General features: G+C 33.7%; 1 protein-coding gene across 2 annotated transcripts in view; it reads right to left on the minus strand.

The window, feature by feature from the left end:
- Positions 1-26,055, minus strand: part of LOC126978296 (alpha-tocopherol transfer protein-like) — a 47,573-nt gene that overhangs the window by 17,683 nt on the left and 3,835 nt on the right. The window contains exons 3-9 of one of the 2 annotated variants that reach the window (XR_007732579.1): positions 16,586-16,749; positions 8,073-8,264; positions 5,856-6,015; positions 4,902-4,963; positions 3,642-3,835; positions 2,073-2,277; positions 167-1,435 (exon numbers count right to left, since the gene is read on the minus strand). Coding sequence is in view for 1 of the 2 variants with exons in the window: in XM_050827045.1 (XP_050683002.1) it covers positions 1,227-1,435; positions 2,073-2,277; positions 3,642-3,835; positions 4,902-4,963; positions 5,856-6,015; positions 8,073-8,256 (1,014 nt within the window). In the remaining variant the exon portion in view is untranslated. Of the gene's footprint in view, positions 1-45; positions 1,436-2,072; positions 2,278-3,641; positions 3,836-4,901; positions 4,964-5,855; positions 6,016-8,072; positions 8,265-16,585; positions 16,750-26,055 lie in introns of those variants that run through there. The other variant, XM_050827045.1, reaches the window with a different exon arrangement.

The following is a 26,055-nucleotide window of genomic DNA, read 5'->3' on the forward strand; positions in this document are numbered from 1 at the left end:
AAAAGTAGGGCAGTTAATGATATTTTATAATTAATGACACAAATATTATTAAAAAGTTTTATATTATGCTATAAAGTTACTTATTTTAAAATGTCCAATGATATTATATAATTAATTAGAAAGAGCAGTTATGTTATTAGCGTGGGCATAACATAACTGAATGTACCTATTTCATTGCAGATACGTTATATTGGCATAGGTATTGATGCGAAAGTAAAAAAACTATGTAACTAGTTGTATAAATTTTGCAGTGAAATCTTCTGGCGTGCTTTACTTTGTGACTATATATATGACACATCTATTGGTATAATAAAATTGATTGAGTCTTACTAAACATAATATTATCATAAGTGGACTTTTGTCCGTTTGATTAGGCATGAATCATGACCAACGAGTATATCATGGGCAAGCGTTTACGTTGCCAAAAAACATTAGAATTATTCTTACTTTCAGAAGTTTTTGAAGTTCTTAAGGCGCGTTATGTAAAAATTATGAGTGTGAAATTTTAAGATGCGCGCACTGTAACACAAGAGTAACAGGGTGAAGTTGGTTTTTTTGGTTTCTTCGTCCATTAATAGGATGGGCAAAGGGTTCAAGCCCGTACAGCCGTATTCGTTATTTAATAATTAATTGTCAAAGCCATCTTTGCAAGATTTAAACAATACTGTTCTTTCTCCAAACAAAACAGCACGAGGAATAAATAATTATAAGGATTTTTTTCTTTGTTAGGCCAAAGAAGTATAACTTTTTGCATGCATACATAAGCATACACACACTTTTTTTATTCACCTGTTGGTCAGTGATCATTGCTCATACTCTACAGTTCTGAAGGAGTCACAGAAGCATTGGCCTTTTAGTTGGTTTTCGCGGCTTATGAAGTTTCCACGTCATAATATAGTCCTAGTGGAGACACGAAATATTAATTAAATAAATTGTAACGGAGCTACAAACCTTCGAAATATTACAATTGGACGGCTGCCTGGCGTAGGTACATCATCATTCTAAAGTTTAAATCATGAATATAACATTGAACTTCATCAACAATCAGTTCGAGGTCACTATTTAACTTCCTGTAGTTATGAGACAGACTTCTAAACTTATAATGATATCTTTACATGTATAATTATTTAATGTAACTATTACTGTACAGTAGAATACGTATGGTAGGGTTACAATTTAGTTTGTACTCGCTTATGAACTTAAATTAGAAAGAAAGAGACATGAAATTAGTCGACTTCAAGTTTTCTAAAGTTGCCCGTTAGTCCTCTCATGGCGTCGCCAACTGCGTCTGCGCTTGCGCAAGTGTTTGCTCCGGATCGCAGAGCCGATATAGCACCTTCTCGCGCCGCTTCGCTGTACATCTCCAGGCGTACTGCCATTTTGTCACTCAACAGGAGAATATCACGCTTCCTAGCCAGCTCTACTTTCCATTGCTCTGCAATTTGTTGTCAAGAAAAAGTAACGTTTTAACTAATACCATTATGAATTTAACATTATATTTTATACAATGTATGTAAAGTGTAAGTTATGTCTTACTTGTGTTAGTTAAAAAAAAGTGATTAATCATAAAATAACTCAAAAGTGTAACGAGCGCAGTAGATATATTTTTAAAATTCTAATGCACTGTGAGATCTGTCCCATACAGTGTAAATAAATAAAAGTATTATGCGAACAATAAAAAAACTGAACAGAAACTTAAAAGTATAAAATAACTTGATAAAGATTAAATTTAGTAAACCTTTTCTGCCAACCTTTAATATAAATATAATACTTTTATCTGTGTCGATGCTAAGCCAAATGTAATAGCACGTACCTACACTCGGAAATAATGACGTAAATCGGATTATAAATTCCAGTGTCATCAGTGTACAAACAAAATAATAATCGAATTGAGAACCTCCTCCTTTTAAAAGTCTGCTAAAAATGGTAGACAGGACCGACCTACCACCAAAACCAGACGCATGGACTCGCATTGCATCACTCGCACATATCTTTATTGTACTATATACTTATTTGTTTCTAAAAAAGTGAGCTGTGCCCAAAAAAACTTGCTCCGAATTTGCAAAACGTACCTATCATTTCCTTCATAGGTGTAGTGCCGCCGTACTCCAGCGGAAGTAAATTCTTATCTATCTCGACGTCTTCCACCGATGTATATAGCTTCACACGTTTTCGTATTTTCTCAGAAATCAAAGCCATACCAAAGTCCAGAGCAAATTTAATTGTTGGGTGAACGTTCACTCCGTAAATCTCTTTATGTCGCATTGGTATTGTCCTCTGTAATGATATAAGTTTATCTTTTTTATAATACTAATAAATACGCAGAGATAAAGCGCGTAAAACCTCCATAAACAAACGGAAAAGGTAATTATTACATTATAAAATTATACATTACACCTAAACAAATGCATATACAAAATTTCATATCATAATTTAAAATCTTTTTGTTAATTACGAAATGTATAAGTTCTAAGTTCAATCATTACAATCTATTCTAATATATATACTTAATTCTCGTGTCATGGTGTTAACATTGAACTCCTCCGAAACGGCTTGACCGATTCTCATGAAATTTTGAGTGCATATTGGGTAGGTCTGAGAATCGGACAACATCTATTTTTACATACATTTTTTTTAAATTTGTTTGATTATGAGTCAGCATTAAAAAATACATACTACTTCAAATTTTCACCCATCTACGATCAACAGTTACTTTTGTATCGCGATTTTAATATCGGCAATACAACGTTTGCTGCGTCAGCTAGTAATTATATAGGTTTTCAACTGGGTTTTCACTGTTCTTGTAACTAAATAACATCACAGCAGAACTGTCAAACTGTGCGTCAAATATGGCATTTATTCTATGATTCCTACTGAAATAAAATTTGTATAAGCTTAGATTAAGGATTGGTCTCCGCTGCGCTCCAAACATATACCGCAGGCGTAGTCGCAAAGTGCGGTAACTAATATTACACCCAAGTGGGCGTACTCGAGCCACTCTCGAACAATGTGTATCGTTGAAGTACCACATGTTTTGTTAAACTTTGCTAATAATTGAAACTAAAATGCCAGGCTGCGTAGTAAAACTTTTTTTTAAATAATACTACAAGAAATCAGAAGGATCATAATATATCATCAGTAACTATTTTGTATTTTATGAATTTTAATGTAAAATAACACGAATGTTACTAAATTTGAAAGATGCCATTGAGTGTCAAGATGTTCCACACACAAGCATCTAATTGTTGCTGATTTAAAAAAGCTATTGATGTTTGACTATCTGTTACATAATTTTATAAATATCTAAATTAAAAGTTTTCAAATAAAAAAAAATTAATACGAAAATAGTATTAACTATAATCTAACTATGCAATAAAATGAAACTGCGATAAGATAAATGATAAGCCGCATTAAGGTTGCAATATGCCGTAAGCCGCCCAAGAAGCTGGCAACGTTGCCTCTTTGAATTGCCAAACTTATTCTTTGGCATTGCTAGATCTCGGGTTAGCTGTCAAATTTATAATTCGCCTAAACAACACTTTAATAAGGTTTCGGGCTGATGGAACCCACGATCCCAAAATCTCCACCCCAAACGCAAGAAATGTGTACTTAAATCTGTGTAACTAAGTAAAATGTCATACCTCTCCATTTTTAACAATCCGCACAGCCTCTTTCGGAGTGAAAAGTGTGAGGTGGGGGAAACTGACTCCAGATCCGTCTGCGTAATGCACCAGCCCTCGGACTTGAGTCTCCTCGTCTTCCATTAAGGTCTCATAGCAGGTGGCCATCACTCTGCACATATCCTGGTTTGTGTATTTATACGGATCGAATACTCCTGAAACGATTTTAAATGTTTTTTTACAGATCAATAATAATACTTCCAAGAGTAGATAAAATAGTCGAAAAGTATACCTATAAGGAAATCCAACAGTTTAAAAAAAATAACATTTTATAAGCACCCAATATAGCTTTTTGCCACAAAAAATACGTCACAATTTCTCAGTGAATTTACGGACAAAACAAACGAACATCTAGACAAAAAAAGACATGTAATGGTCGCATTTCTAGACTTTAGCAAAGCTTTTGATACAGTATCACACATTACTACACTGTCTCGAGGACCTGTTGTATACGCGGTAATATGCTTGAGTGGTGCAAAAGCTACCTTCTATTTAAGTGAGTGAAAAATTATTTTGCGCGTAATATATTATCAAAATTTAAATTAAGACACATAAATTTCTTTTTTTTTATAGAAGAGAGGACTAACGAGCGTACGGGTCGCCTGATGCTAAGTGATCACCGCCGCCCAGATCTATTGCAACACCAGAGGAATCACAGGAGCGTAGCAGGAATTTTATAAAGGAGTGCACGTTTTTTTGTAATTGATAATCTGCTCGTTACATACAGTTCAGTGGCCCAAAATACAAGGCGGTATCGCATCTGCACCCGTCAATTTGAGAATTAAGATGTTAGTCTTAATAACACAGTTATTCACGGCGCCCGTTAAATAGAAACACAAAAACTTCTTACACATTAATTACTTGATGACTCAATAAGGTCGATTATTGTTTAATAAAGTCGAATAATAAAGTAAAAATACAGCCATGTAAGCAGACTAATTTATAAGAAAAACAACAAAGCATATTTGAATTTAGGCCCTTAGCGTCACTTACCTACCGCTCAAGATTTAAATCGGGGCAACATTACAGTTTATGAACAATTATACAACATCATATGTTTTAAAGTGTCGAACACGATACTGCTTAGAATTTTGGGTTCAATCAATAGCCAGGGCAGGGCGTATCACTAACTGTCAGTTGAACGTGTTGCTTGCTATATTATTATAAAAAAATATATAAAATATAAAACTGCTTTATAATATAATATAAGTTCATAACTACCTGGCCTGTATATAACGACTCTTCGTCCTCCCTTGTCCTTGAAGGGGCTCACGAATATGTACCTGTAATCGGCAAAATATAATTAAAACAATATGTATACAGACATCTCATATGCTAGGTAACAAAAAATTCAATTTCACTTATAAGATATACACAGCACTAATGTTGCACAATACGTCAGCTGTATAGCTATAATGCCCCAAGAAGTTTTCAGTTCAAAAATTAATGCTATATTAACTATGACACTTGGGATAATTTATACGTAGATTGTGATAGCTGTGAACACATTGAAAAAACAGCGGTAAACTGGTACCCTCCATTTATAAGATTAACGCATACTAAAACAAAGTTTAAGTTATTGTAAGTACAATAGCCAATGGGCTCTTGATGGACACGGGTTGATTGGAAAGTGTTAATTTTACCAAATAAGATTATTAATATATTAAAATTTCGTTTGAATTAAACGTGTGTTAATCCAATTACTTTTCGTGGAGCGTTGTAGTGATTGCAATGGAAGACAAATGAATAAAAAGCAGTCGAATGCCAATAAGAGACAGGTACATGATTATTTTGTATATATGTTATTTATTTTATTTTATGACAATAAGAGACGAGACGAGCAGGATGTTCAGCTAATGGTAATTGATACGTCCTGCCCATATATAGATACAATGCAGTGTCATTCAGGAATCTTGAAAAACCCAAAAATTCTGAGCGGCACTACAATTGCGTTCGTCACCTTGAGACATTAGATGACAATCTCACTTGCCCAGTAACTTCACTAGCTACGGCGCCCTTCAGACCGAAACATAGTAATGCTTACACATTACTGCTTAACGGCAAGAAAATGCGCCGTTGTAGTACCCATAATCTAGCCGGCATCCTGTGCAATTGAGCCTCCCACTGGTAATGTATGTGGCGTGGCAGCGTTGTAAGTAGGTAATAAATATTTACCCGAGGTCAATAAGTTCCATCATTACTGGCAACTTATAATCAAGCTGGTTGAACGCTATGCCCCAAGACTGTCTGAGAAGCATGTATCTCTCTATTGCTTCTTGAGCCATAGGTACGCTGAATTTTTTGGTACGAAGATAACGCAGCAGGAAGTTCGAATCTAAAACAAACCAATTTGACATCAATATAAAAGAGGCGTGTGTGTACTTTAGGTGTAATTACACAAAAATCCTAAATTTTTTTCTAATACTCGTGCTGTTTTACTATTGTACATATTAAAAATGCAGGCTGCTAATGACCCAGTGATTTGCATTATTTGCCAAGTTGTAAACTCCAAATTAACACATATTTGAATAAATACGATGAAAAACAATTGAGTACGTAATATTCTAAGAACAGATAGTTTGCTACAAGCTGCTGTATCTCCACAAGTTAGGATATCATCCCCACCATCTGGATGTGTTGCGGTCCTCCACAGTGCGGTTTTCAAGGAACTTTCTTCCACGTACTACAAAGCTGTGGAATGAACTTCCTTGTGCGGTGTTTCCGGAACGATACGACATGGGTACCTTCAAAAAAATGCGCGTTTAAGGAAGGTGTTAAAGGCCGGCAACGCACCTGTGATCCCTCTGGTGTTGCAAGAGAATGTGGGCGGCGGTAATCACTTAACACCAGATGATCCGTACGCTCGTTTGTCCTCCTTTTTCATCAAAAAAAATCTACTGATAACGCTTGGAATTTACCAATTTTCTGGAGTAGATTATTGTAATAAACAAGGTATTAAATGCAATCAATAAAAATTGCCGCAGTATTTTGTTTTATAATATAACTTTATATTTTACAACTTATATAATATATTATAAAAGATTTTTTATTCTCATCCATTGGTTGTGGTTCAGTAGACATATGAGTTGGTTGTTTGCTTGCTAGCTGAAGCATAATACAAATGACCAATGAATCTATGTAGTTGACCAAGTAAAAAAAAAGTAATTAAAGTGAGGGTGTCTAATTTGGGTGTCATTGTGCACGCGCTTTGTAAAAGTTCAGACTGATAATTTTTATATAAAGTTTTTATTTTTATAAAAAAAATATATGTCTATAAAATATGAGAAGAAAATTCATTTTTTTTGGAATAGGAGGACGAACGAGCGTACGGGTCACCTATTGTTACGTGATCACCACCGCCCACAATCTCTTGCAACACCAGAGGAATCACAGGAGCGTTGCCGGCCTTTAAGGAAGGTGTACGCGCTTTTTTTGAAGGTACCCATGTCGTATCGTACCGGAAACACCGCACAAGGAAGTTCATTTCACAGCTTTCTAGTACGTGGAAGAAAGCTCCTTGTAAACCGCACTGTGGAGGTCTTTTTTTTACATTTCACATGCAAAATTCATCTTTTATAGACATTACGAAAAAAATCACCAAAGTACCCCTAACTTTTACAGTTGGAGCCATGTTAATAATTCAATCTAAATAAAAATTGTATGAAAATTATTAAATGTTTACCAATACTATTTAACATGACATAGTTTTGTTATTTTTGTAAAGGATTTTGTATTATGTTTATAATAAATTAAAAATGCTTCTAATTCTGAATTAAAACTATGGCTATCTTGTGTGGGAGAGGTAACCCAGCTCCTCTCGATTCCTCAAGGCTGTAGGCTTGGTCCCCAGCTTTAATGGCAATCGATATGCACACTGCCGAGTGTATCGTTGTGCCAAAGCCGAAGTTCACACAAATAATAAAAAATAGAACGTTCAGGCAGAATACCGGTCGCGGAGCATTGTTTTCCTTCGAGCTCAATAGTCACCCGACCGGTTGGAATATATTCCACGGTGCTCAGAAAGTTTGCCCTTGAGTTCACTTTGTTTACGCTGCCATTGTGTGACATATCATTTTTATTTTTTCAGTTAGTACTGATTCTGTGATATTCTACTTGACATTAAATTAAGACTACACCTTTCAAACTAAGTAGTAAATAATACAGATATTGTGCTAAACTTTTGGTCAAAAAAATGAATAAAAAAACTCAGTTTTTTGTATATTATTTATAAGGTCTCTACTTTTATCGAACATAAGCAATTAGTTACTTAAATGAAAAATATTGTGACGATTTGAAAATGCTTAGCGTTAGCTTATTTGACTACAGATTATTTGAGTTTTTTGACAGTCTGCTCACGGTACTCTACCCTACAATGAAAAACCGTTTCCTTACCCATTCTAACAGCAAGAAACTTTGGATTCTGTTCCAGCCAGCTTCTTAGGGCTGCCAATGCCTGTGACCTCGAATTTTCTGTTTCTCTCAGCTCCTCCTCAGCTATAGCTTGTGTTTCAGGTGAGAGAGGACACTTGTACTCATCAGCGTCTGTTAAATATCGCTTCGTAAGTCGCCGCGACATCTTGTTACCTGGTGATCAGAACAGACCGAATTTTTAATTACCAAGAACTACTGTTCAAAAAAGCTTAAAAAAATTATATTCTATTGTAGACCTTTTAAATTAGATATTGTATCAATTATATCCCGTTTCGTCAACTATCTTTATAAAAGAACATGTTTAACGGCCGTTTTCAATAACATATCTCTGGTTACGGATACATTGCTGTCACCGTTTAATGACAAGATCTTATCTATCTCGAATATAGTTATAGTCCAATGCTTTATGTCGATAGGTTATTGAAATGTTAGTAAGCGTTAAAGAATAGATTTGTCTACCTCTAGTAAGTTAAACTAAAGATTGAAAACGGTTGTTAATCTATAGTAAGATTCATTGTCATATTAAACCTCATTGAGTTGTGTTGATCGCGATGATTTAAAAAAAGAATATTTTGTACTTTCTAATACGTACAACAAAACAGAAGAAACAGTGCGTAAAAAAAACTTCTTTACACACGCTTGACTTGTAAGCTAGTGAAAAAAAAAATTATTTCAAAGTTTTAATTTGTTCAATGTATTTTGGAAACCTACTAGAATCACTTCTACAACAGCAACCTGTTTAGATAATATTTTTACAAATGTTACTATTAAGACTAGTAAACTTATAATTAAAATAATCTTCTGTCCGACCATAGTGGGAAACTTATAAAAGTAACTACAAGATTGGACAATGTCAGACCAAAAAGGGTGACGATTATACCAGTTACTGGTAATGTAATTAACAATGAAGCTGGTAGATCGAATTGCGGTAACACCTCTCTGTGTTTAAATATTAATAACCGCGTTATAAATTAGGAAATAGAAATTTTTTGAAAAACTTTTGCTTCAGTAACGTACGATTGCTTGGCTTCCAATCCATAAAATATTAATTTATGGCCTTAACAAAGACACACATTAATCCCTTTTCAAGCAAGAGCAACACTTGAAACCAACAATTACTTGTTACGTAATGAACTCATCCAACGTCGACGATTTCACAAGTAACTTGCAAAATTATTTACTCACTATCTCTGTAGTCGTGCTGTAGTGTAGCAAGATCATATTTGCAAGATGAATGCCCCAACGTTGCTCAACCCGAGCACGGCATTCGATTCTTAAGCAACGCTATCAATTTCGTGGTTATATAACTTACATTCAATACGCCACTGTAATACATAAAGCTCTTTATGATGAAAATAAGGGACGAGTAATAATAATAATAGTGATAATAATAACCAAAGTTACCGACACAGTCCAAATGATTGCGAAACTTAAGTGGCAGTGGGCAGGGCACATAGTTAGACGGACATATAGCTGTGTACCGGAAGATGCAGTGTTGGTAGGGCCCTCACGAGATGGACCGGCGATTTGAGTAAGATCGCCGGAAAACGTTGGATGAGGGGAGCGCAGGGCCGATCTTCGTGGAAATCTTTGGGGGAGGAAATGGAAAAGGAGGTTGGAAATCCCATAAATTCTGAACGGCACTACACTTGAGACATGAGATTTACGGCGCCCATGAGAAAGAAACACAGTAATGCTTAGACATTACTGCTTCACGTCAGAAATAGGCGACGTTGTGGTACACATAATCTAGCCAGTATCCTGTGTAAAGGAGCCGCCCACTGGTTAAACCAGTAGCTAGCCCTAAATTCTAGATTATAGCTCCAAAAAAACCACTTCGTTAGCTCTCAGGTAGTTAGTAATTCACTACGATTTGAGCAAAATCTTATAGCTTTAGGATACTTAGGCATTTTATGATGCGTTACATGCAGGCCGGGCCAATTGGTAATTTGTTACTTGCTTTCATTAAAAACAGGAAATTATTTTGTTACATTGCGCCTACCTAGTAATGACTTTATTGGGCCTGTTTTTATTACTTTTTGCTTATATGTTTTCATTCATTTCATCATAAATTGTATTTTAATTTGATCTACAAAGAGGAGAGTGTAGGGGCGATCAAATAAGATGTTTGGTCCGGTACCACACCACAGCAGGCCGGGTATATTTTTTATACAAGCGACTCGTAATCTGGCGCTCATTCCAAAACAAGACGGTCTTGTCTGCTAATGCTGTGAGAACTTGACCGATCTCTTAAGCTACAAACATTAGCAATGCTCTTAGTACAGTCAAAGAATATATGATAGCACAAGTACAAAAGGCTTACTCCACAACATTAATGAAAGAAATAGGCACTGTTGCTGCCATACAGTGCAATTCAGATCGCAAAACGCTAATAACCTACATTTATATTCACATAGAAGTTGAAGCGGTTGGCTCTTGGTGTAATTACGTCTTTAGGAAGCTTAATTTAGTTATACTAAAATTTTATTGTGTTACTTTTTGTTGGTCCTAATAAAGTAAATAATAAATAAAACGGCGTGTGAGTAATACCGCACAAGAAATAGGAACTTCATCAGAGCGAGGTTAATAATAAGATATTTAAGATTTTGTTCTAAGTTCGAAAAATAATAACTCGATGATGTTGTTTAGGCGACCCAAGAGCACTGGCTAATTGTAAGGGAACTAAATAAAATAATCAGCACTCCTCAAGAGTTTCCACATCAAAAGCAATCGAACAGCGCAATGTACATTTTGTCGTTAACATTAAAAAGGTGTCTCCATCTCAGTCAAGTTTATAGATACACTTAGGAATAAACTTGACAACAAAATTAACGTTTTTTCCTTTAGTACTAATTGTACTCTTGAGAGAGGTGTAAGTTTCGTTGCTCGCTCCCCGCGTATGAAGAAGGGGTTTGATGGCATACACATCTAAAACTAGGGTTCGGGAATACAGTTGATGGAGACGATTCCACAAACTGGCTTTTTGGATGCCTAAAGTTCTGAGTGAAAGACGCGGTTTTGGAATGGCGGACATCAACGTAATACAAGTGCAATGCCGCATTTTAACGTAATGTCTGGTCCGATGTGAGGTACTGTTATAATATTGAAGTGGCCATATTTAGTTCATTAATTTGCTTTGTTTTTTCTACAGCAATTTTTCAAGAGACCATAGATGTTTTTAATGTTATTTTCAATATATTCCTGTCGCGTTCCTAAGAAAAAGGGTTTTGAAAGATACACGGTTTTCGAAGTGGTGCTGTAAGGGTTCCGCACATGAAACGTTACCAAACACTAATATTACTAAGACTCCGATGTCTACTTCAATTTTGACTGAATGTTTATTACTATATCCGCTATAACAAAAAGTGATAAAAACCAATATGGCCGCCGTGTTTTTTTTTAATTCTTAATATTTTTTAGACACTTTTACACAAATAACCTTGCCCCAAACTAGGAATAGCCTATAATATGTACTATGGGTGTAAGACGCTATATTTAACACAATACACTTACTTATACATACATATTAACATCCATATTTTTTTCTATACATTTATAAAGCTTTTATGATAGTACGAAACCCTTCGTAAACAAAGTTCACCTTACACTTGATCGGTTTTATTGTGTTTTTTAAGCAGTTGTAGAATGGTTTCTTAACACGATGACGTTGCAGTATCTTCAAGTAGTTACGTATTTATTTAAGAAACACGCAATTGACGTTATGTCATTACTCTTGTCCCAGATTCATGGTGTCAAGGTCCAAGTGCTTTGTCACAACGAAATAGTGTAACTAATTATTGTTTTGTCATAATATTAATAATTATTGCGTTTATTAATATTATAAAATAGATTTAATGTATGTTCTTTACAAAGGACACTACCTTAAGACTTTATTATAAGTTATGTTTCAATTTAAGATTCTGATATTATTAAAGTTTGATTATTAAATCAATTTTTGAATCTACCATCCATTCGATAATATTAACCACAGCCCTGAGAAGTACGTCTGGCTGCAAGAAAGGCTTTTTACATTTTTACTGGAAAGTGAAACTTGCACTAAAGTATTAAACTTTAGGTAGGTCTACACATATTTAGGCAAATTATTAGTTACTATACTTCAGATTCACTAAAAATTAAAAATAAATTATCAAAAAACATTCGTAGTTTTTTTCAAAAAAACTATTCCAAAACAATAGATAAAATATGCACTAAAAAGAAAAATAAAATTGCGTAGTTTTATATAATCTAACTAATCTAATTCTAATTACAATAATTGTAATTTTTGGATTCGGTGTCCAAGGTAGGTTTGTGACTATATACATTGTTATAGGTGAGATGTGCTTGTGTCGCACGCGATACGTGACTAGGCGAGATGCAAGGGTGGGGTCACGACTGGAGGAAACTCATTCCAAAAATAACAAGAATTGTAACTAGAATTCGATTATTTAAATTGTATAAAAATACGCAATAATTTTTTTACTTGTTTTGGAATGCTTTTTTTAAATCAGTTGTTTTTTTTTTCTTGTAACATGTTTTACGTTAAATCTACCACTATTCGAAAGGACACATATCTCTGAAGAACTAGCGCAAGAAGCTAAACTTTAAAAATTAAAATTACCTACATTGCGTATTTTACACTTTGTTTTAAATTTGTTTGATTATGAGTCAGTATTAAAAAATACATACAACTTCAAATTTTCACGTATCTACGATCAACAGTTAGTGTTGTAGCGCGATTTTAATATCGGCAATACAACGTTTGCTGGGTCACCTAGTGTTTTTATATATGACATATGTACAGCCACTTTGTAAAATTTTTTCATTCATTTTTCATTCGGTAATCAAATTTTTTTGCTAAACACATAAAATAATAACATTTCTGTTCCATAGTCTCATACGTAATAGTTTTTACAAATTGCTGTAATCTTCAAAGCCTACAACCGTAATGCAAGCTGACACATTCATTATTGCCTAATTAGTAATATATTTTTATAATAAACACATCATTGCGGTCTAGTTACATAAAACTTACGTGGCGATTAACTTACAGTGTACCACAACATATTTGTCAATATATCAACTAAGTCGCGGTCAAAACACAACGGTGTAATGTGTAACATGGACAATGGGACCTAATTTACCTAATTTACACCTAAATTCTGATGACAGATTCACAGGTGACATTAGGTTGTAGAAAATTGTAATGAAATAAATCCGCGATATTTAAGATTACTTGAACAGTTAACATTTTTAGGCGATATCACATGACTTTATGGGGACGCGCGGTCAATTTGGATACTCGCAAACCGTACGGGTTCTGCAAACTTGTATGCTTTATTTATAAAATAGATTTAAAAAAAAAATGATGTAAAATTTCTTTACGCATGCTTGACTTGATCGGGCGAAGCGAACGAAAGTTGAGAGTGAGATATAATTTAGTGAAGATAGAAGGAGAGAGAGTTACGTTTCAAATTTCAATGAATAATATCAATATAACGTTATATCATTGTAAGTAAAGTTTAATAATTAATAATAAATATAATTAGATTGTGATATGATATATATTTTAAGTTGTGATTAATATTGCACACGTAAAAGAATTTTACTAAAATCGCCCGTAACGATTGCACGCATACATTTTTTATACTTAAATGTATTAAATAGGTTGTCATCTCTTTAGTCTGTGGTGGTGAAAGGAAGCATGCCTCAATCTGATGTTTTACCGTCAGTTGCTTCCTTATGATAAAAATGCTTTATGGATCACCAACCTCAAATGCAATTTAACGTTTTGAATTGACAGAGCTCAGAGCTCACTCCTACGAGCGGACAGTAAATATTTATTTATCTATTCATAAAGGCTTACCAACTAAATACAATTTATTAACTAATGCACTGAGAACTAAACAAATATAATAAAATAGTTTAAATGTACTTAAATTATAGGTAGGCACAACATTACTATACGAAATACATGTGATATTTTAAAATCTAAAATGTATAAATTTTGGAGAGCAATATAAATTTGTTTTTTAAAATTAAGAAAATTTGAAAAGAAGAATTTGAATATCCATGTTTTCATCTATATTAAAAATACAATTATATAATTGTAACATTAGCTGTAGAGGAGAGTTTAAGCCATAAGTACCTACTGTAGTGGAATTTAATGTGCATTGGGGAAAAAGTACTAAGCCGACAATTGACGGCAGGCACATGCAAACCGATTTGTGATAAAAGCGAAGGACAGTCCATAATACAAAAATATTTGAAATTTAAATTGTCTGATAGAAATTGTTATTGTGACCATCAGTTGCTATAACTAATTACGCAAAAAATTAAAAGTACCGCAAAAAACGAAGTAAATATTTATCAAAACCAATGATGATCTATGAATATTGATATTTTTAAGTTCATAATAAGTAGCTAAGGCTCTCTATTAGCTTTGAGTATTCTTCAAAGATTTTTTAGCCTAGTCATTCTATTCTAAGAAGAAATTAGTTAATATCAATTTCCAGACGCCTAAAGCTCAATTTAAGTCCCACTTGAAGTATTGGCTGTTGGTGGCTAAATACTTTGACCGCAAATCTTAAGCATGATAACATAGAACGAAACGAGACAGCTGTCCAGCTAACTGTATGGAGCTTCATCCTTCCTTCATTCCTATGAAGTCTGATTCCTGAGTCCTTCTGTCAAGACTCAAGGAATCGGTGAAGCAGCTTATAGGAAGTCAGTGTTCCCACATACTAATGGTCACAGGGACTCCTGCACTAAAACTACTTAGGGGCCTATATAAATAATGAAATACTTAGCTGCATTCATGTAAAAAAAAATCCGATAGTGTTCACTTACAGACAAGGTCTATGTAAGAAAATAATATTTATTTATTAATTGACTTGCACTGTAATTGTAAGTCATTATTGCAAAGGAAATTAATAGGTTTGGTGTAACTATAAATATGTTACTTTTGTTAATATTGTTTCATTTTAATGAGCACTCGAGATCCTTCATATACCCCATCTCCAGGATCGTCAGCTTGGCATAGAGTCCCAATAAGTCCCCACATAGATCCACCCATAATTTTATCTCCTAACGGAACCATAGGCAAGCTTTGGTGCTCCTGGGCGGACAAATGGAGGCTAACCAAGCATTGCAGGTTTTATCTTTGTTCTTCAGGTTAGACGACCCATATAGCCGAATGGTTAGGGACCATGACTACTAAGCTAGAGATCCCGGGTTCGGCTCCCGGTAGTTGCAATCATTTATAAGATGAATATGGATGTTTGTTTTCGAGTCATGGATGTTTAAGTAAGTATATTGTATTAAATATATCGTTGTCTTGTACCCATAGTACAGGCTATGCCTAGTTTGGGGCAAGATAATTTGTGTAAAAGTGTGACAATATTATTATTATTATCTTCAGGTCCCTAACTGGGCATCAAGCAAAAATTCGCCTTAGTCAATCCAAACTGTACAGATTGTGAACACTAGGGTATGAGGTTAAGGCCACTGTATGAACGGGGTGCCTCAAACCCATACATACACTCCAAAAAGAATACATATGACATATATTCGAGGACTATACACTGTGACTCTACGCCTTTAAAGGCTCGAAGACTCGATTTAACGCTATATAAAACTTCAATTTCAAACTTCTATCTTCTATATATATAAAAATTAATTGCTGTTCGTTGGTCTCGCTAAAACTCGACAACGCCTGGATCGATTTGGCTAATTTTGGCCTTGAATTATTTGTGGAAGTCCAGAGAAGATTTAAAAGGTGAATAAATAGGAAAATGCTGCAAAATTAAATAAAAACAACAAATTTGTTTTTCCTTTGATGTGCCCATACATAATTTCTATGAGAGAATTTATTGACGCACGGTTTGACAGTTCTGCTGTGAAACAATTGCATTACGACAGCAGGGTGCATATTTTACGAAGTAATTTTTGATGTTATGATATATTATTGACAAATTAATTTAAAACTTTATTTTATTTATTATATACAGAACAACGTCTGTCGGGTCAGCTAGTTTAATAAGATCCACGGATTTACGTACTACAATCCCAAATATATAAATAAAGAAATATGATAGGATAAAGTGAAATTCTTAATTTACTTTTATTTTATAGTGATTACAGTTTCCAAGTTCAAATATGAAATTGGTAATTTTCTTAGGCCACAATTCAAAGATATAAGAGTTTTAACTTAGATATGAATTATAACTAAAAATCAATTTCTTCACGCTTATTGTTATTCAAATTGTTTAATGTTTAAATTTAACAGAACAATTTTCTTACAACATTATATTTAGAGTAAAGTCATAAAATTTTGATAAAAAAAAATATTTTTTATTAAAGAACATCGATATTTTTCGAGTCACTTATTTAAGCAACCATAAAAATGTATCGGTTAATAATTTTCGCCCAGCTGCTATATTGCTCTGCTTTTAAGCCAACTTAACATAAGTACTTACTTGAAAAGCCCGAGCACTCCAATAATAAAGGCACGTCCACATAGAATGTCAGTTAGTGTGCCACTGACCGCCTCTGCACCGCTGCAACTTGTTTTGGTACCGAGATAGAATGTACTTTGGTTGCTTGCAATAACCGCTTTATTGCCAACATTATCTTACGCACTCTGTAACATGCAGGTGTGATCAACAATTTTTGAAACAATAATTATTGCATGAATGTATTTGAAACTTTTAATATATTTTAGTTTTGTTTATATTTAAACTGTTCTCACTAAACACACTGATTTAATTTTAGTGAGAACATCACTAAAATTAAATCAGCCATTCTATAAATCAATTCAGCTTTAACAGTGTAAAAGACATATTTTTAAATAAGCCAAACTAGTTGAAAAGTATTATTCACAATGTTTTAATAATAATAGTACCTATACAAATAAGAATTTTTCAATATTTTTTCTCATTGTATCGAAGACATTTTTTTTTATTAAATTTTCTTGTCTGATATTATAAATATCCTCTCTAGCGAAATGTCTTAGAAATTTTATGGATTACGACCTAATAACGATCTAGTCTTACAAAATATCAACGCCACAATTACAATTTATAGGTTTTATAAAGCCAAATCACAGCAACACTTATATTTTTCTATCTTTGCTTCACCAAGCAAAATACTTAAACTTGTTCAAAAATTCCTTTTTGTAAGATCTTACTTTCATTAGAAAGTATATTTGGTGTTTGAATTCTAACTATAATCTTTATTTGACGACCTGTATAGCCGAGTGGTTAGCGATCCTACCTACTAAAGTAGAGGTCCCGGGTTCGAATCGCGGTAGGTGCAAGCATTTATATGATGAATATGGATGTTTGTTTCCGAGCCATGGATGTTTAAATGTATTTATGTATGTTTATAATAATAATAATAAATCATTTATTTCAGAGCAAGTCCATATCACAAAATAAAATTACAAATAAGATATACTTAAATATAAGTGAAGTTTAAAACATAAGATATAAAATATAAAACAAAAGTGTACAATTAAAAATAATAAAATTACACACGGTCATATTTGATTCTCGCTGTGGTACACGGACAACCAATGCCTGAAGAAATGACTATCCGGGCAATCACCGATGGTTCGAAGGATACGATTCTGAGCGCCGCGCAGACGACTCCAGAACGACTCGATGCGGAGACGCATTATCGCAAAAAAATCGGCAACTCCTGCCTCGGCGAACATGCCCGATGCGCTACAGTAGGGAGGTTTTTTCATTAATATTCGAAAAGCGTTATTGTACTGTATTCTGAGTGAGCATATGTTTATATATATGTATTTATATATGTTTAAGTATATTGTATTAAATATATCATTTTCTTGCAACCCATAACACAGGCTATATATGCTTAATTTGGGGCAAGATAATTTGTGTAAAAAGTGTGTCAATATTATAAAAAAAATATTTGTCTATCAATATACGAGTACATATATACTAATTACGTTAAGAATCAATTATTCACAAGTAATGGTTTGCAATATCTGACGTTCAAAATTAGGGTTTGCGCTAGAAACATTTTACATTGCATTATGAGTTAAATTATTTCAGCGCATTATGGGGCATTACAATTGTGACGACATGTGGTCCATGGTAACAAACGCTTTGTGCACTTATTATAAAACAATTGCCCGTTTATCATTTGTTGTGTTTTTTTTTTATGGAAGAGGAGTAGACGACCGTACGATTAACCTGATGTTAAGGCATAAAAAGGCATTTATTTTCTCAAAATTGATTCCTTTAGAATTCTTTTGATGACATTTCTAATAACTACTTGATACTACTACGTGATCACCACATTCTCCTGCAGCTCTAGAGCAATCACAGGAGAACAGAGTCGTCGTTTTCATGGTAAACTGACAATTGACTAAAAAGTGATAAATAATTATAATATAAAAGCACCATCCAGTTTTTAATACCGTCATATATTTCCTTAGATCATACATACCCAAGTACTAGTGGTGTATAACACATTCATATTTTAACCGACTTTAACAAAGGAGGATTATATATCGAGTGTGGTTTTAATTAAAAATCAAGCAAAATAGTATCGTCTTAAATAGTGGAACTGATGAAACTAATAAATGTAATTATAAAACATAATTGAAGATTAATATGAATTTTGGGGTAAACTAACCTAACGACAGAATGACGGAAACCAATAAAATAAGTAAATTTTGCCTAAGCATTACTATCATAAATTAATTCATTATTATATCTATATAAATATATGACTTAATTTTTATGTCTAAACTAGCTAAATGCGGGCACACTCTTACGGCCGTTCCCAATATTTAGTCTATCTCTTACTTGAGCTAAAAATTAATTTATCGACGGTAACTCACCTTATCCGTACACGCTGTCTGTCAATGGGACGACGTATAGCTTACCAGCGATAGAAGTTTGTATGGAAAAATCAATTCACACGTCCCTGTGTACAAGGCGATAAGAATGACTTATCGGGTATATTGGGACAGGTTCAGATTATTGACAGATAATTACTGACAGTTGAAGGCTGGAATTTATACAAGCTAATGTCAAGAGTGGCTGATTATTTACGTAAAACAGGTCTTTGTATAACTCAGGTAATCTTTTATACAGTTGAAAAAACAAAATACCTGTTCACGTCGCTACTCAATCCCCGTTGATCTAATATTTTCACTTATACTCGTATATATTGAAGCTTATTATTTTAAGATAAAAATTAGAAAATAATATTAAAGAAAAATATTTATTAGGTAAAGTTATTCATTACATTATTGTTCGTCTGTATATTTACATGCTTGAATTAACATAAGATATTCTTGTGTTATAATTTAGATACTGCAGTCTTGAGACTCTCATCTTTTAGTTGTTAGTCCTAGAAATAATAAAATAAAATGAACTAACCAAAACATCCACAAGGTAGAATAATTGATATATTAAGAAGTAAAATCTAAAGCGATGCATCTAACAATATTTAAAGAATGGGTAATTCTTAACAATTTGTTATGTTCACTTCTAGGATTAATACACAAATAAAATTTGAAAAACAAAACTTTATGAACGATGAGAGTTGAACAAAGCAAACAGAATTTTATTACTCAGTTGTTAGCTCAGTGGTTTAGAGCACCTGCACGGAACGCCGGAGGTCGTGGATTCGAATCCGGCATCGTTCATAAAATTTTGTTTTTCAAATTTTATTTGTGTATTAATCCTAGAAGTGAGGGTTATCACTTTAAAAACATAACAAATTGTTTAGATTTACAAGAGCGACATCTCAAGTCAATTTCCTAATATGCAAATATTGGGATTGAGCAGGTTATCAACTGTAAAGTAGATCCTGTAGATGAAGCCACAACCTGAGAGTTGAACAAAGCAAACAGAATTTTATAACGAGGCGGTAATCGAATGGTTAGCTTAGTGGTTTAGAGCACCGGCACGGAACGTCGGAGGTCGTGGGTTCTCGAATCCCGCATCGTTCATAAAGTTTTGTTTTTCAAATATTATGAATTACCCCCTTATTCATAATAGTCTGCTAACTTAAAGCATTGCTAATTCTCACTCTGTCTTCTTCTATTGACCTACGTCAGAAAACACTCCTTAGCGGCTGTTTAAAGTTAGCGGACCATTATGAATAAGGGGGTTAAATATAAGCATGTCAAAACTGAAATAGAGGTAGTGTAAAATACAAATGAGAGTGTTGCGTTGTGTTGTCCGTTTGCCCATTTTAAAATTACGTGCATGCACGTAACTCTAGTGCGAAAAGTTCACTTGTCGCACACAAATTATACTTGGCACACGCAAATTTCGAAATATCAAAACTGAAATGAGGTTCGTCTGACAGTTTAATTTAGTAAATATAATTATAACTAGCTGACCCAGCAAACGTTGTATTGCCGATATTGAAATCGCGATACAAAAGTAACTGTTGATCGTAGATGGGTGAAAATTTGAAATTTAAAGAGAAATTTCAAAAAATATTAAAAAAAATTTCGTGTGGACCAACCTTAACATTTAGGGGGATGAAAAATATATGTTGTCCGATTCTCAGACCTACCCAGTATGCAATCAAAATTTCATGAGAATCGTACAAGCCGTTTCGGAGGAGTTCAATGTCTAACACCATGACACGAGAATTTTATATATTGGAAGATTTAAGTAACAAAAGTTTGAAAACGAATATGCAGTCGGAAATAATACATAAATCGTCGCATTTGTAATATAAAAAGGTATGTGCAACTCGTATTGTTGTCGATTGCCCGCGAAAGCGAAGTTGACAACTTGTCGCACAATATACTAACCCCCTTATTCATAATAGTCTGCTAACTTAAAGCATTGCTAATTCTCACTCTGTCTTCTTCTATTGACCTCAGGCAGAATGAGAAAAAACATTCCTTAGCGGCTGTTTTAAGTTGGCGGACCATTAAGAATAAGGGGGTAATTCGATACAGAGACATCAATTATTAAGATTTTTATGATTTTTCTTAATCAGTGAACAGCGTGTATAATAAAATTATTGCATACCTATAAAGTTTAAAAAATAAATGAAGTTTAAAAAAAATAAGATTAACACGAACATTGTTTTCTCTTTTTGATATATGTTTCTAATCAGCTACAAATTATTACTCTTACGGCCATTCCCAATATTCAGTCTATCGGTTGTGGCCTACTTGATATAGAAATCCTAACTATCGTTGACTTTTCTGTCCTAATAAACTTATCGACGGTAACTTACCTTAGCCGTACACGCTGGCTGTCAATGGGACGACGTATAGCTTAACAGCGATAGAAGTTTGTATGGAAATTGCAACAGTGAACTGGCGATAAAAATGGCTTATCGGGTATATTGGGGCAGCTTCAGATTACTGACAGCTAATTACTGACAGAGGAAGGTAGTAGTTTACCTCTATATGTAGATAGTATATCGAGAACGGCCGTTAAACCATATTGATAAATCAATATAAAGTAAGAATCACTTATGCTTCCGTCGGACCAAATACTTTTCTATTCAAATAAAAAAATTATATTAACAAATTTAATCTTCTCATCGTAAATATCAGAATGCTAAAAAAAACATATTATGCGAATATACAATTAATACATTATTATTATTAAGGTATTTGTTGAAACAAATAATTATATTGTATTTCCATATAATATACTAGCTGCCCCGACAAACGTTGTTCTGTAGATGATAAAAAAAATATTGTTTTATAGGAATTTGCCAATAATATTTCAAAACATCAAGAATTATTTCGTAAAAATGCTCCCTGTTGTTATAATGAAATTGTTTTACAGCGGAACTGTCAAACCGTGCGTCACAAAATTCTCTCATAGAAAATATGTCCATACAAAACAAATATTGAAAATAAAAATAATTATGGGTCCCGAATCGAAATAAAAACTATCCTATCTCTCAAGCCACCGACCAAACTGCACTCCATGAAGTAACCCCATTAAAATCCGTTCATTAGTTTAGGAGTCCATCGCGGACAAACAATCACGTGTCACGTAATTTATATATATTAAGATTAATACACTGCGTTACCTATTAAATTACAAATCAATTGTTCCTGTGTAGCAAGGGCGTCCATATCATATAGGCAATTACGCAGTGCCTACATCGTTATGAACCTAAATAAATATAGCACTAGTGTTAAAGTTAATTTACTACCTACAGTAGCCAGTGTACAGATTGCATATACGGAGCAAGCTCCGTTTCATACAACTTATGTCGTACTGTCGGCATAAAGCGCAACTATGACAAGTTAGATCTACAGTGTCTACCTTGCTAGAAAACCAATGCACGCCCCTGGTATGTAGGTATTATATAATTTATATACAAATATACAATGTCAGTATTATAGATGATGATAATGCCTAAATAAACATCAGAGAGCCTACCATCAACTTTAAATAAGCGATGCGAATCCGATGCAGTTCAGTTTAGGTACCTAAACTGAATCACTAAAATTCGTACCATGAACTGCTTTTTACTGTATGGCGTTTGGTTTGCTTATGAAGAATGAACGAAATAAAATTGCGTTTCGAAACCTAAAATGATATGATTTTAGCGTTTTTTTTGCGTCTAAAATACTAAAAATACATTTTAAAATTGCGCAATTGCATCAAATTATAAACCATTAAGCTCTTTTTTATACTTATTAAATAATAGTAATATAAATAAATATAGTTCTTTGAATTACAGGACCACAGAGTACATTTTTTTTAATTCGTTCTTGCGAACAGGCTATAGCCCGGACCCTTACTGCCTCGTCCTTAGTATTTTCATATTTGGTATTTATTTTCAGTCCAATAAAGTATTCTCATCTCATCTTTAAATCAATAAAATTTTTCTTTTCTATGTTTTCACTATTTTTTAAAAGTTATTAACAACACGATTCACTATCCTCTAAAGAAGTAGCAACTTTTTTCGAATCGGTCACTTTGACAAATAAGCTATCCAGTTTAGGTTGAAATAACACCTCATGGTACGAATGAATGAATGAACTAAATTAGTTTGCGATTCAGTTGATATCATTTTTGACATTCAATTAACATCATTGCGATTTAATCAGTTGATTTGACGACAACCTAAATTAGATAGCTCTAATGATGTCGTGGTACGAAATAGCGAAGCAGTTCATTTTAGGTTGTCAATTGAATCGCAATAAGAGTCATGATAGGCCCGCAGATAGACCTTGTGCTCGGTTCATCGCTTCTTCTGATATATTTGAAAGACAAATCGTCCATTTTCTCCAACAAAGTGAGCACGTGTGAGCTAATAATGAATACTCATAAAAAAGTATGAATTGTAAATTTTTAACAGTCACTAGTGTACGGCGGTATCACCATTTCAATATAAGTGGTAAGTACATCAAATATTGTTGTTTTGATTTTATTGCCAGAGACATCATTTTCAACACTAAAATGTACTTAGATCATAGTTACGGCATTTGTTGCCAAATATCTATTAAACTGTGTAGCGACCAGAGCGACGCAGCCGGGTGACGAGTTTCTCAATTTCTAAATTGTAACATTATATAAGCAGGCCATTGATTAGCATAGATATCGTAACATCTAGATGGAGCATCATACTAGCCATATTTAGGTGCATAACTGATATAAATTTTAAACTATTAGGTGTATTTTATATTATATTTTAAAATAAACCAAAATGTTTACAAGCTTTTCATTTTTTTTATGTAAAAGAAGAGGATAGTCAAGCGTACGAGTCATCTAATGTAAAGTGATCACCGCCACCTACATTCTCTTGCAACACCAGAGGAATAACAGGAGCGATGCGGGAGTTTTATAAAACTGTACTTTTTTGTATTTCTTTTTTCATAAAAAAAATAACACCGTAAATGTTTCGGGGAGCTTGCCACCACACATCAGTGAAAATGACATTCAAATTGGTGTGGCCTGTTTCCGAGATGAATGTGAAAAAATAACAATTTAAAACTATTTTATTAGAAATGGAAGAGAAGAACAAACGTGCGTACGGGTCATTTGATGTTAAGTGATCATCGCCGCCTACATTCTCCTATAACACAGAAGGAATCACAAGAGCGATGCGGGAGTTTTATAAAACTGTACGCGATTTTTTGAAGGTGGTATCGTCCTGGAAACCGCACAGGGATGTTCATTCCACAGCTTTGTAGTACGTGGAACAATAACCGCACTGTGGAGGAGCGCCACACATCCAGATGGTCAGGATAATATTCTAATTTATGTCGTGAAGAATTTCTAAAGGTGAACGCGCTTTTTTAAAGGTACTCATGTGGTATCGTCCTGGAATCACCGCAAAGGGAAGCACATTCCACAGCTTTGTAGTACGTGGAAAAAAACCGCACTGTGGGGGACATACATCCAGCTGGTCGGGATAATATTCTAATTTATGGCGTGACGAAGGTGGAATTTGGCGCTAAAACACAGGTCAAACAGTTTTTTTTTTCGTTGGTAAATGCAATAGAAAACACATGAGGCGATGTCTCTACACAACGTTAAGTTATCCAGCCATTCACAGAGCACTGTATCCTCGACAATTTGAGCAGGTCTGTAACCATTTGATGGTTTGAGCTGATACTGGGGTGTGCTAGACCAGAGATGACAGCAATACTTCTAAGTTACCTGTGGTTTAAAATCTTTTCCCATTTCATTAATGTCTTCTTTTTTTGTCTTACGAAAATAATAAATATTTTAAAATAAGGCATGACGAAATTTAGAATAATTTTCTAGTGCATTTTATTACAACGTCAGAAATGGTCTACTACAAATTTTCATGTGGTTAAGTAAGACAGAACTCTAGATTGCTTCTATCTTGGAAAGTTTAGTAGTTTCATAGTTGTATGTAACACTTTGTTTATATAAAAATATTGTTAAAGTAACAAAAATCATTCACTGGCTCTGTCTATGGCAATGCATAATGTAGCATGGATAGCATAAAATATTGCTATTTAACACTAACAAACGTTGCATAAAAAGATGAATAGACTATTTTAAAAAGACAAAAAATAAAACGCATTCGATACTTTTGTAACAACATCAAATGATAAATAAATAGCTTTTTAGTTGACAGAACATGTATTAAGAGAAAATCATTTTATGATTATCATCTCTTTGACGTTTAATGTGAAGAATTTAACTGTTTCGAGCTAAGGTTTTGGATCCAGTTTTATAACTTCAAAATTAAATAAAGTCATTCAGAGTTATACAATATAATGCAAGCTGATGAGCCCGTTTCAAAACAAGACATTGTAATAAAATAGAAATAAGAGATAATATAATGTAATATTATAGACGACTAGCTTTTACACATTATGATTATGACTTTTGCGCCATACCTCGGGAACTATTAATAATTTCTAAGACTTTTCTAAGCCCCTGACAACATGATGGTTTGAAAGCATAACAAAACTCAAAATCACCGATGCTGGCTATAGTAGCAGACCCGACAGACTTTGATCTATCCATAAGAAATAGTAGTGATGTTTTTATATTCTTGTCGAAAGCCGTCAAAAACAAGCAAAGGAGTTATAATATTCAATAAAATCGTAGTTCAGAATAACCTAGAAACAGTAGAACCTCGAAAAATAAACTTAAAGATGCGAATTGTTGGGATATCTATGACGTGTATTATTATACGTCTTTTTTTTACATTTTATATTGCTACAAATGTTGGCGTTTGGCTCCACATTTTTCGAACCACCGTATAGGAATCTTGACCTTGATACACGTAGCTGTTTTATAAACGAATTGTTGTTGTTTATTCCCTTTTCTTCGAGATCATTCGGAAATAATCTTACAGGGAAATAATCAGTGGGATAGCCCAATGAAGATGCCATACGAAATTAATAACCATTACAGATAGTTATTCCCAATAAAAACGGTTAAACGTAAGCTTGTTAAGATAGGGTGCTTAGAACGGGTACTGG

This window comes from Leptidea sinapis, chromosome Z (assembly GCF_905404315.1).
Source record: "Leptidea sinapis chromosome Z, ilLepSina1.1, whole genome shotgun sequence".
In the NCBI taxonomy this organism is placed as follows: domain Eukaryota; kingdom Metazoa; phylum Arthropoda; class Insecta; order Lepidoptera; family Pieridae; genus Leptidea; species Leptidea sinapis.